At 46.3% G+C, this 13,912-nt stretch overlaps 1 protein-coding gene across 4 annotated transcripts in view; it reads right to left on the reverse strand.

Annotated features, from left to right (window-relative positions):
* The window catches only part of LANCL1 (LanC like glutathione S-transferase 1), a 58,933-nt gene that overhangs the window by 13,874 nt on the left and 31,147 nt on the right, over positions 1–13,912 (reverse strand). For 3 of the 4 annotated variants that reach the window (XM_007187860.2, XM_028167927.2, XM_007187861.3), the window contains exons 5-9: positions 10,651–10,786; positions 9,957–10,103; positions 7,493–7,675; positions 5,405–5,581; positions 4,234–4,306 (exon numbers count right to left, since the gene is read on the reverse strand). In XM_007187860.2, coding sequence (XP_007187922.2) covers positions 4,234–4,306; positions 5,405–5,581; positions 7,493–7,675; positions 9,957–10,103; positions 10,651–10,786 — 716 coding nt within the window. The remainder of the gene's footprint in view (positions 1–4,233; positions 4,307–5,404; positions 5,582–7,492; positions 7,676–9,956; positions 10,104–10,650; positions 10,787–13,912) is intronic. The other variant, XM_057551591.1, reaches the window with a different exon arrangement.

Consider the following 13,912-nt stretch of genomic DNA (forward strand, 5'->3'; position numbering starts at 1 on the left):
TGCTCTTGGGGCCACGCAGTCACCATGATAACTACTGCTCTTGGGGCCACGCAGTCACCATGATAACTACTGCTCTTGGGGCCACGCAGTCACCATGATAACTACTGCTCTTGGGGCCACGCAGTCACCATGATAACTACTGCTCTTGGGGCCACGCAGTCACCATGATAACTACTGCTCTTGGGGCCACGCAGTCACCATGATTACTACTGCTCTTGGGGCCACGCAGTCACCATGATAACTACTGCTCTTGGGGCCACGCAGTCACCATGATAACTACTGCTCTTGGGGCCACGCAGTCACCATGATAACTACTGCTCTTGGGGCCACGCAGTCACCATGATAACTACTGCTACTGGGGCCACGCAGTCACCATGATAACTACTGCTACTGGGGCCACGCAGTCACCATGATAACTACTGCTCTTGGGGCCACGCAGTCACCATGATAACTACTGCTACTGGGGCCACGCAGTCACCATGATAACTAGGGGCCACGCAGTCACCATGATAACTACTGCTACTAGGGCCACGCAGTCACCATGATAACTACTGCTACTGGGGCAAAGCAGTCACCATGATAACTACTGCTACTGGGGCCACGCAGTCACCATGATAACTACTGCTACTGGGGCCACGCAGTCACCATGATAACTACTGCTACTGGGGCCACGCAGTCACCATGATAACTACTGCTACTGGGGCCACGCAGTCACCATGATAACTACTGCTCTTGGGGTCACGCAGTCACCATGATAACTACTGCTCTTGGGGCCACGCAGTCACCATGATAACTACTGCTACTGGGGCCACGCAGTCACCATGATAACTACTGCTACTGGGTCCACGCAGTCACCATGATAACTACTGCTACGGGGGCCACGCAGTCACCATGATAACTACTGCTACTGGGGCCACGCAGTCACCATGATAACTAGGGGCCACGCAGTCAGCATGATAACTACTGCTCTTGGGGCCACGCAGTCACCATGATAACTACTGCTACTGGGGCCACGCAGTCACCATGAAAACTACTGCTCTTGGGGGCCACGCAGTCACCATGATAACTACTGCTCTTGGGGCCACGCAGTCACCATGATAACTACTGCTACTGGGGCCACGCAGTCACCATGATAACTACTGCTACTGGGGCAAAGCAGTCACCATGATAACTACTGCTACTGGGGCCACGCACTCACCATGATAACTACTGCTACTGGGGCCACGCAGTCACCATGATAACTACTGCTCTTGGGGCCACGCAGTCACCATGATAACTACGGCTCTTGGGACCACGCAGTCACCATGATAACTACGGCTCTTGGGGCCACGCAGTCACCATGATAACTACGGCTCTTGGGGCCACGCAGTCACCATGATAACTACGGCTCTTGGGGCCACGCAGTCACCATGATAACTACGGCTCTTGGGGGCCACGCAGTCACCATGATAACTACGGCTCTTGGGGGCCACGCAGTCACCATGATAACTACTGCTCTTGGGGCCACGCTGTCACCATGATAACTACTGCTCTTGGGGCCACGCAGTCACCATGATAACTACTGCTTTTGGGGCCACGCAGTCACCATGATAACTACTGCTACTGGGGCCACGCAGTCACCATGATAACTACGGCTCTTGGGGCCACGCAGTCACCATGATAACTACGGCTCTTGGGGCCACGCAGTCACCATGATAACTAATGCTCTTGGGGCCACGCAGTCACCATGATAACTAATGCTCTTGGGGCCACGCAGTCACCATGATAACTACTGCTCTTGGGGCCACGCTGTCACCATGATAACTACTGCTCTTGGGGCCACGCAGTCACCATGATAACTACTGCTCTTGGGGCCATGCAGTCACCATAATAATACTGCTATTGGGGCCATGCAGTCAGCATGATAACTACTGCTCTTGGGGCCATGCAGTCACCATAATAACTACTGCTCTTGGGGCCATGCAGTCACCATGAGAACTACTGCTCTTGGGGCCATGCAGTCACCATGATAACTACTGCTCTTGGGGCCATGCAGTCACCATGATAACTACTGCTCTTGGGGCCATGCAGTCACCATGATAACTACTGCTCTTGGGGCCATGCAGTCACCATAATAATACTGCTCTTGGGGCCATGCAGTCACCATAATAACTACTGCTCTTGGGGCCATGCAGTCACCATAATAACTACTGCTCTTGGGGCCATGCAGTCACCATAATAATACTGCTATTGGGGCCATGCAGTCACCATAATAACTACTGCTCTTGGGGCCACGCAGTCACCATGATAACTACTGCTTTTGGGGCCACGCAGTCACCATGATAACTACTGCTCTTGGGGCCACGCAGTCACCATGATAACTACTGCTCTTGGGGCCACGCAGTCACCATGATAACTACTGCTACTGGGGCCACGCAGTCACCATGAGAACTACTGCTGTTGGGGCCAAGCAGTCACCATGATAACTACTGCTTTTGGGGCCACGCAGTCACCATGATAACTACTGCTACTGGGTCCACGCAGTCACCATGATAACTACTGCTATTGGGGCCACGCAGTCACCATGATAACTACTGCTCTTGGGGCCACGCAGTCACCATGATAACTACTGCTACTGGGGCCACGCAGTCACCATGATAACTACTGCTACTGGGGCCACGCAGTCACCATGATAACTACTGCTCTTGGGGCCATGCAATCACCATGATAACTACTGCTCATTGTGCCACGCAGTCACCATGGTAACTACTGCTACTCGGGCCTCGCAGTCACCATGATAACTACTGCTACTGGGGCCACGCAGTCACCATGATAACTACGGCTCTTGGGGCCACGCAGTCACCATGATAACTACGGCTCTTGGGGCCACGCAGTCACCATGATAACTACGGCTCTTGGGGCCACGCAGTCACCATGATAACTACGGCTCTTGGGGGCCACGCAGTCACCATGAGAACTACGGCTCTTGGGGCCACGCAGTCACCATGAGAACTACTGCTCTTGGGCCCACGCAGTCACCATGAGAACTCCTGCTCTTGGGGCCACGCAGTCACCATGATAACTACTGCTCTTGGGGCAAAGCAGTCACCATGATAACTACTGTTCTCGGGGCCACGCAGTCACCATGATAACTACTGCTCTTGGGGCCACGGAGTCACCATGATAACTACTGCTACTGGGGCCACGCTGTCACCATGATAACTACTGCTCTTGGGGCCACGCAGTCACCATGATAACTACTGCTGTTGGGGCCACGCAGTCACCATAATAATACTGCTATTGGGGCCATGCAGTCACCATAATAACTACTGCTCTTGGGGCCATGCAGTCACCATAATAACTACTGCTCTTGGGGCCATGCAGTCACCATAATAACTACTGCTCTTGGGGCCATGCAGTCCATGATAACTACTGCTCTTGGGGCCATGCAGTCACCATGATAACTACTGCTCTTGGGGCCATGCAGTCACCATGATAACTACTGCTCTTGGGGCCATGCAGTCACCATAATAATACTGCTATTGGGGCCATGCAGTCAGCATGATAACTACTGCTCTTGGGGCCATGCAGTCACCATAATAACTACTGCTCTTGGGGCCATGCAGTCAGCATGATAACTACTGCTCTTGGGGCCATGCAGTCACCATGATAACTACTGCTCTTGGAGCCATGCAGTCACCATAACTACTGCTCTTGGGGCCATGCAGTCACCATGAGAACTACTGCTCTTGGGGCCATGCAGTCACCATGAGAACTACTGCTCTTGGGGCCATGCAGTCACCATGAGAACTACTGCTCTTGGGGCCATGCAGTCACCATGAGAACTACTGCTCTTGGGGCCATGCAGTCACCATGATAACTACTGCTCTTGGGGCCATGCAGTCACCATGATAACTACTGCTCTTGGGGCCATGCAGTCACCATGATAACTACTGCTATTGGGGCCATGCAGTCACCATAATAACTACTGCTATTGGGGCCATGCAGTCACCATGATAACTACTGCTATTGGGGCCATGCAGTCACCATAGTAACTACTGCTCTTGGGCCCATGGTGGGCTGCGTGCTAACTGAGTTTTAACACTGAGTTATTGTATTAGGAAATAAGGAAGCAGTTTAAGAAGTAAGTATGAAATTAATTTGTTGACAAAACTCAAATTAAGATACATTAATTACTAAGCAGAGAAGCAGATGCTGATATTATAAGGCGAATAAGTAACATGTGAAAAATACCTTCAAAGAGGGAGAAGGGGGTGTCTGGTGTTCTGCATCCGTGTTCTCCGTAATCTAAGCACCACTCAGCGAACTGAAGATGAGACCAAGTTAAATTACTGAAGCCATTTTTTCTAGAGACCTCTAAAAGTTGACAGAGGTTGTCTCTAACATTTACTCTGAAAAGTCAAAAACTATCTTCAAGGCAGGGAGAGGGGCTGATGCAGAGAAATGGATGGTCTAAAAGAGAGTACGAATGAAGCATGGGAGGAACTTAATGGGCTGTCTGAGCCTCATCTCCAAGGTTATCAAAGAAGAAAGAAAGGAACAAAACCACCTTACATCTCCCACCACTCTCCCACCCCCACCACAAATGCTGCTGAGTAGACTTATGTCTTTAAAAAAAAAAAAAAAAGCTAATTCAACTGAATACCTTTTTAAAATTTTATTTTATTTTTTAATTAAAAAATGTTTTCTTCCACAGCAAAACACTTAATGACACATGGGTAGTCCAAAGTTCTAGATCACCAACTAAGGCAGTCCTGTTTATAGAACTGCCCTACCAACGCCCTCTTCTCTCATTTTCTTTTCTTTTCCTTTTTAAAAAATTTTTATTGGAGTATGGTTGCTTTACAATGTCGTGTCAGCCTCCACTGTACAACAAAATGAATCAGCCATACACATACAGCTATCCCCTCCCTTTTGGACTTCCCTCCCATTTAGGTTACCACAGTGCACTAGGTGAGTTCCCTGTGCTATACAGCATGTTCCCATCAGTTGTCCATTTTATACATAGTATCAATAATGTATATGTGTCAATCCCAGTCTCCCAATTCCTCCCTCCCCACCCCTTTCCCCCTTGGTACCCATACATTTGTTCTCTACGTCTGTATCTCTATTTCTGCCTTGCAAATACGATCATCTGTACCATTTTTCTAGATTCTACATATATGCATTATTATATGATATTTGCTTTTCTCTTTCTGACTTACTTCACTCTGTATGACACTCTCTAGGTCCATCCACGTCTCTACCAAATGACCAACTGAATAGCTTTTGAAGGTTTTTCTTAAACTGTTTGTTCTATAGACTTACGGTTTAAAAAAATAAATGAATTAAATCAGATTAACTAGAGACACTTCTACAGCCTCCTGGGTAAAGATGCGTTCTGTTTGGCGGTTCTGACTCCTACCTTACAGGCCCTGTACAGGTACTTCGCATCCTGCGTGAGGTTGTACAGCGACAGGAAGGCGTAGGCATTCCCTGCAGCGCCGTGGCACAGCCCGTACCCCTTCTTCAGCAAGCCATACTGCCAGATCACATCAGCACACTGATAGGCATCACTGAGATACCGTTCCTCTTTGAACACCTGCAGAGTCAAGGGACATAGTTTTATTACAAGGGATAGAAAAGAAACCTCCACTGACCTTCCTTCCTGATAGGAGAGAAAGGGAGACAGGATAAGGGAGGAGACAGGGAGGTGCCTCGGCAAAAACGGGTAGGAATTCAGAGACAGAGAGATGTGTTGTATCGGTGGGGACAAATTACAAGAATTCACTAGCTTTTTTTTGTTTTTAAATACATAACTGGGCATGACCTTGTCTGCATGGTGTAAGTTTTATATGTATGTGTGTTTGCGTATGCGGGTGTTATTGGTGAAGTAGCCTTATTTACTTGCAACTTGCTGTTATCATTAGTCACTTTCCAATGAAAAAACACTGTCTTTTCTGTAACAATGATACCCTTCACTACTAGAAAGTTTCTTTATACACTGGAGAAGAAACTGTTTATAAAATTGATTATAAAAACTGATTTGATTGTAAAACACTATACTTTTCAGAAAAATAGAGATACATCTTTACAATCTATTGTGGCCTCCTATATCTTGATCAAAGGTTTAAAAAATATTATTATTATTATTATTATTATTTTTGGCCACACTGCATGGCTTGTGGGATCTTAGTTCCCTGACCAGGGATGGAACCTATGCCCCCTAGAGTGGAAGCATGGAGTCCCAACCACTGGACCGCCTGGGAATTCCCGACATTTTTAATATCTCATTGCAGTAGAGAAGTAGAATAAGACAGTTTTAAAAGTTTGTGCATTATATTTAACTTCCTGAATGCAAAATTTAATATACTAAACGCTTATTTAGACCATGAGATGCCAGTCCCTATTTAGAGTCTATAGATTTGTAATTTGTAGAACAGGTACCAATGAACATAGATATCTTGGTTTACTTCCATTTTTTTCCCCTCAAAGAAAAACCTTTTCTTCTTTGATTATGGCTCTGACATAGCATGCTTTTTAGAAGTGATATTTGAATTTTTAAAATTATGGTAAAATACATATATAAAAGTTACCATCTTAATCATTTAAAGTGGACCATTCAGTGGTATTAATTACATTCCCAATGTTGTATAACCATCACCATTATCTATCTACAAAACTTTTTAAACATTCCAAACAGAAACTTCGTACCCATTAAGCAATAATTCTCACCCTCCCAGCCCCTGGTAACTTTTATTCTACTCTCTATGAATTTACCTATTCTAGATACCTCACATTAACCATCACATCATATAAGTGGAATCCTACAGTATTTGTCCTTCTGTATCTGGCTTATTTTGCTTGGCATAATGTTTACAAGGTTCGTGCATGTTGTTGTATGGATCAGAAGTTAATTCTTTTTTATGGCTAAATAATATTCCATTGTAGGTATACACCATATTTTGTCCATCCATTCATCTGTTGATGGACACTTGGATTGTTTCTACTTTTTGGCTACTGTGAATAATGCTGCTATGGAACACTGCTGTACAAGTATCTGTTTGAAACCTTGTTTTTACTTCTTTTGGGTATATATACCTAGGAGTAGAATTGCTGGATCATATGTTAGTTGTGTTTCATTTTTTGAGGAACCGCCAAACTGCTTTCTACAGTACCTTTACTATTTTACATTCCCACCAGCAATGCCCAAGGAGATTCTTTCTCTTTTTAATTGAGCTCCTGGGATATTTATCTTGGCTCTGCCACTGATGCTAATCTTGGCTACTCTACCTGTCCGTGAAGCAGTCCCCTGTTCTCTGAAATAATGTGTGCTGTGGTACAGATGGATACTGTGAAAATGAATTATAATCCATACAGCAAAGTGATTTTAGGTCCAACAAATGGTTTGTCTATATATTGTTCAAGAATTATACAGAAAACTAATTTTAAATTATAGAATTTTATATTATGTTTTCCAATTTATTTCTAAAAACGAGAAAATTCACAGTACCTTATAGGCCTGAATGAGCATGTAGATTACCCCAGGAGAACCGTGGCACCAATGGACTAGCAGGTCCCGAGTGTCGTCCACACAAGGAGGGTAATTGCCGGAAGGGAATTTCAGCTGGCAGACGTAGTCTACACTGGGCTTGACCAAACTATATAACTTCCCATGGCTCACTTGAAGGCTGGGCTAAAAACAAGAAAGGGAATTATCAGTTCTGCGGAAACAAACAGACCTTCCTAAGGCTCAGGGATGAGTTTTAAATAAGAAGGAAAACATGACCAAAATGAACTGAAAGTCATTAAGAGGTTCTGGATTCCATCCAATTTTTTCACCTACTGATCCAAACTAAAATTAGGCTATCAGTTAATACTTGGAGCCTTATGTACATATTATTTTTCGATATTTATTATCTATATACATATAAATAATCTTCCAAAGCCAATGCTTACGAATGTGAGTGTATGAGAAGTTTCCTAAGGTTTTAATACCTTAAATACACTTTAAAGCCCACAAAGAGATGCATTAGACAAACCAGGCACAACTTGCATTTAGGGAAGTGACAGGTGATATTTCCAATAGGAGAGGACGCTAACAAGTTGGGAGCCCTGGGATCTAGATCCCGAATTGGTGTGACTCTAGATTAAGCCTTTCTGCAAAAGATTTGGGACTGATACTTATGAAGGATTATTTTGATACAACAAATAGGACTCGTTGCCATATGGCATATGAGCCTTCATTTTTGATACAATTTTTAGTTTCTCCTTTTGGTCCTGGTCTTAATTCAATGTACCTCACACTTCTTTAAACAACAGATTCAGTGTTGTCTTTGCCAGGCAGGGGGTGAGCACCTGGGATGAGAGGGAGGCAGTGCTGTGAAGCACAGGCAGAGGCGGCAGGGAACGAGGAGATACCGACCATAAGGCGCTCACAGATACTGAACACGCAACGAAGTTCTTTAGGGCACATTTAGATTTCACTTTACCCAAAGAATATTGTTCAAGCTCAGTTTAAAATGCTAGAGTTGAATGAGTGGATTCTCCTCAAACTTGCAGAAGTTATCCAAAATGGCCTAAAAATAATGTTTTATGTTGATACATAGGCACCTACCAGAATGCACTTTTAGGATTAAAAATTAAATCATTTCAAATAGATAATTATGTGCACATGGAAAATTCAATACTTGGGTTTCCAGGTTTCTTACTGCAACCAACACATGGAGGCAGAGGGTAAGACACCTCCTGATGATCTGCTTCAAAGAAAGGTCATGAGGCCATCCAGTCATTAACATGTCTGATTCTAATTCACCTTGAAACTTCAAGGTTTTTCTTCTTTCCTGAAAACTTTCAAGAATCTATATTTACTTCTGGAAATAGAGAGCCAACGAGGGAGTGTGCCAGAAAAGTAAAGGAATTTAAGTCTGAATTGTCAAAACCCCTAATTATAAGACTCTGAATTGAGAAGTGCAGAATAAATAAAAGAGTTGGTCTCCTACTGCCACTAACATTCAAAGAGTGACTCTGCATTGAAAAGCAATAATAACCTTGTGTTTTTCAGCTTTGTTGTCCTTGTTTAGTTATAGGGAGAGGATAGGTGTGATGTTGATTTTGCATTACTACAGCCAGCTACTCAACCAGCTATTGGTATTTATATCCAACCACTCTTGTAGAACATATCAATGAAACACTTTTCTTTATGCCACATTGTACTTTGGAAAGTTGAGGGGGGGCACCTTTACCATCATTAAAAATGCAATATTCTTTTACCATGAATTCTTATTCTTACACAAAGTGCCTATTTCTCCTTAAGGAGAGTTAAACAAGCCCCTAGAAATGATGCTCTCATGAGAAACCCTCTTCTGACCTCCCTTTCCAGGTTATGCTTGATGCAGTAAACTCTATTTGCCCTTAGTCTATTTGGCTTTGGCTGATGTCCCCCAATAGCTTTAGATCCGAAGAACCGTTGAGCATGGCATATTCAGCTATTTTTCAGGTAAGTTACACAAAACCCATTGAAAAGGCTCCTTAGTTTTGCTCTCTAACTGAGCTTTAGGCAGCATATTCTCCTTTGTTTTCTACTGATTTTGCTCTTACTCCTGAAATTTGTTTCAATGGGTTGTGCCTTATAGTGTGGAATAATACTAATTCAAGGCATCTGGTGAAAGAGAAGAGCCGAGCAGAGGCACTTCATCTAAAAGAATAGGTCAGAACACTTCAGTCTGCACAAGCGGCATGAGATGGGCAAGTGTGCTCACCTACAAATCAATCATCTCAAAGCACACTGGCTTTTATGTTTACACACTCTAAATGCACTTTCACAAGCACTGTCCCTGTTTACCTAGGCCAGGTGATTACCAGCAGAGTGATGCAGTGGTTGGCAGAATGAACAAATAGAGCTGGAGCACCTGTCTTCTCACCCTAGATAGTACAGTCAGGAATCACATTCTAGCTCCATCATCATCCCCTCTTACCTGCATCAGGTAGTAATAAATTCCTGCCAGGCCATGAGCGGCCCCCACGTAATATTCTTGGTACCATTCATACAACAGTGGAGTCTTTCCTGTGAAGTTTCTCTTTCTAGCTAGGTCTTCTCCAGAGGTTAAGACTGTTTCACAAATCTGCAGGGAGAAATCGACCGAAATAAGGAAAGAATTAGAATGGCGCCAAGGACCTTTTTGCTAAGGGGTACTAGAGAACATGGCAAATTCAACACCATCTGATGCCCATGGACGGGCACAGTTTGATTCTGTACTCAGAGAAGCACATGGGTTTATTCTGCCTAAAAGAGGGAGAGTCTGGAAGATTTTGAACTCTTTTTACTACAGCTCACAAGAATTCACCTGTCAAAGGAAAGCAAAACTCCTTCAGATCCAAGAGGAACACCTGCACCTTGGAGGTGAAATGTGGCCCTTACTTTCCTCTGCATGGCCTCTAAACTCTCAAATGGAGCAGCTGGACTTCTTACTCCAAGTCACTCTCTACACAGTTTGCAACAGCACTCCAAGTGCAGCTGCTGGTTCTCTGATCATGCCTGACCTTCAGAGGTTAAGATACACCTTACCTCCCGCGACCTGGGATGTGCCAACTAGGGAAACAAAACCAACAGTTTAGGCAGATAGTAGGTGGGATCCTAAAAAGACTCCAAAAAGCACAGAAACGTCGTACCTGCTGAATATGGCTGTGAGGAATCTTTTCCACTCCAAAGTTCTTATTCACAAAGAGAAGAGCACAGATGTAGCCCATTCGTCCATAGAGCATTTCATTTGGAGCGTGGGGATCAATCTTATTTAGGTGAATTAGCCTGGGAATAAAAATACATGCTTAAGAGAATGTAAAAGGGATCAGGTAGAGATATATACTTAAAAATGATATGTTTAAAACACACACACACAAATATATATATAGTTACATATATACACATATATGGAATTATTATATTATTTTAAATATATAATAATAAAATGTATAAAATATAAATATTTAAATATACTTACATATTATAACCTATATATTGTTATACTTTAAATATTAAGAGGGCTGGGCCAGACCACAAAGGGTAATCAGGGTTCAAAGATCAACCATCAACTACATTTCTTTTCTTCAGCTCACAATGGAACTGACAAATAAGAAATCCAAAGAATGAAGGAATACGTGAGTGTGGCTGGGACCACCTGCAGCCTCCCTAGCGCCTCATGGCGGCATGCTCTGAGACCAGCAGTTGGGGTCAGAGAAGCCAAGAACTACTGGCTATTATAACATTCAGTCTGAGGAAAGGACTAAGTCAACACTCAAAGGGCCTATTTCCATAAAATGAAATGCCTGCTGCACCCCAGTTATCTCCTTGCTTGATTTACTTCTTAAATGTGTCATCTGGCCTAGCTGAAGTGTTTGTATAGCAGCCTGATTTACCACAAACGGTAGCACATACAAACAGCACAGAGGGATCAGTCAGTCTCCCAGCTCCTAGTCCTTCTTTTTAGAAATAACCATGGTTACCAATATCTTGTATATTCCTAGAACTGTTTTATGCACATATAAGAATACATATACTTATTTATAAACATATTTCCCCAAGTGTTTTGTGGCTTTGTTATTTAACAATACATCTTGACAACCATTCCTTATCATCACATACAGAGTGATCTCATTCTTTATCACAGTTGTACAGTATTCCACTGAATGAATGTATTATAATTTATTAGCCCCCTATTGATAGACTCAGTTCAGCTTCTCAAAAAAAAAAAGTTGTTTTCGGTTCTGGTTCCAGGTAAGGTGGGGTAAGCATATGCTAGCCTGCCTCTCCCAGTCAGTATACGTAGCCCCAAAACCCTAGAGAGAATGTGTGAAGCTGCTACTGAGAACCCTGAAAACTACACAGCAGCCGGCACAATGGGGATGACCGGAATCTGAAGTACTGCCACATCAGTGGTGAGTTTACCACATTCTCCCCTCTGGTATTTTCCTGGCCTGAACTCAGTGCCGCCTGAAACCCGGAAGTGGGCATCCAAGTGCTGACAGAGACAGTCCCGGAAAGAGCCCTTTAGTTTTATCTCAAGAAAGACCAGGAAGGGGAACTCTTAATATCAGAGAGAGTGGGTAAAACACCTCATTTTTCTTTATTTTCGTTTTTCTGTTCTTTCACTCCCTAGGCCACAAGCAATCTCATGGTGGCAGCAGAAGCCAAGGCAACAGGAGCCCACAGGAGCCAAAACTCTGAGGGAGGGACCTGTCCTCACTGACTGAAGGGGCTGTGGTCCTGGGGGTGAGGGGGTGAGGGGCTGTGGTCCCGGGGGTGAGGGGGTGAGGGGCTGTGGTCCCGGGGGTGAGGGGGTGAGGGGCTGTGGTCCCGGGGGTGAGGGGGTGAGGGGCTGTGGTCCCGGGGGTGAGGGGCTGTGGTCCCGGGGATGAGGGGGTGAGGGGCTGTGGTCCCGGGGGGGGAGGGGGGGAGGGGGGGAGGGGCTGTGGTCCCGGGGGTGAGGGGGTGAGGGGCTGTGGTCCCGGGGGTGAGGGGGTGAGGGGCTGTGGTCCCGGGGATGAGGGGGTGAGGGGCTGTGGTCCCGGGGGTGAGGGGGTGAGGGGCTGTGGTCCCGGGGATGAGGGGGTGAGGGGGTGAGGGGCTGTGGTCCCGGGGGGAGGGGGTGAGGGGCTGTGGTCCCGGGGGTGAGGGGGTGAGGGGCTGTGGTCCCGGGGGTGAGGGGGTGAGGGGCTGTGGTCCCGGGGGTGAGGGGGTGAGGGGCTGTGGTCCCGGGGATGAGGGGGTGAGGGGCTGTGGTCCCGGGGGTGAGGGGGTGAGGGGCTGTGGTCCCGGGGATGAGGGGGTGAGGGGGTGAGGGGCTGTGGTCCCGGGGGGAGGGGGTGAGGGGCTGTGGTCCCGGGGGTGAGGGGGTGAGGGGCTGTGGTCCCGGGGGTGAGGGGGTGAGGGGCTGTGGTCCCGGGGGTGAGGGGGTGAGGGGGTGAGGGGCTGTGGTCCCGGGGGGAGGGGGTGAGGGGCTGTGGTCCCGGGGGTGAGGGGGTGAGGGGCTGTGGTCCCGGGGATGAGGGGGTGAGGGGCTGTGGTCCCGGGGGGGGAGGGGGGGAGGGGGTGAGGGGCTGTGGTCCCGGGGATGAGGGGGTGAGGGGGTGAGGGGCTGTGGTCCCGGGGATGAGGGGGTGAGGGGGTGAGGGGGTTGAGGGGGTGAGGGGCTGTGGTCCCGGGGGTGAGGGGGTGAGGGGCTGTGGTCCCGGGGATGAGGGGGTGAGGGGCTGTGGTCCCGGGGATGAGGGGGTGAGGGGGATGAGGGGGTGAGGGGGTGAGGGGCTGTGGTCCCGGGGGTGAGGGGGTGAGGGGGGTGAAGGGGGTGAGGGGGTGAGGGAGTGAGGGAAGGCCCACTGCCTCACTTCTCCTTCTAGCCTCCCCATCACTTGACCCCCAAGATGCAGGCACATTCGTGGGAGGTGTGTGCCTGAGTAGGATAACCAGAGCCTCAGATTTCTTTCCAGAGAACCAACAAGGGAAGTCCCAGGGAACCAGAAAGTAGGTGGAGCTCACAGAGGGATAAGAGCTCAGGGACGCAACTGTACTTGTAGTCTGAACTCTGAGAATGAACCTTTTTTTTTTTTTTTTGGTGGGGGGGGGCCGGAAATATGATAGGTAGGGAAAATGTCCTTGCTATTCTGCATTTTTCATCACATACATTTTTCATGAAATTTTGAAAGCACATCTCAATTATCCTTAAATTATTCTATAAATTCAATGTGAGGCCATTTAAATTATTAAAACAATTTAATTTTTGGTGAAACTGGACAAAATGATATTGGTATACTAAAAAAGTATGGGGGTAGAGAGAGTCAGGGAATTTCTGGAAAAGAGTAGTAATGAGAGGACATTAGCCTTACCAAAAAAATAACCTTGTCACCAGGTAGCTTATGACACTAAACATGCTATTTA

This window comes from Balaenoptera acutorostrata, chromosome 8 (assembly GCF_949987535.1).
Source record: "Balaenoptera acutorostrata chromosome 8, mBalAcu1.1, whole genome shotgun sequence".
Lineage (NCBI taxonomy): Eukaryota > Metazoa > Chordata > Mammalia > Artiodactyla > Balaenopteridae > Balaenoptera > Balaenoptera acutorostrata.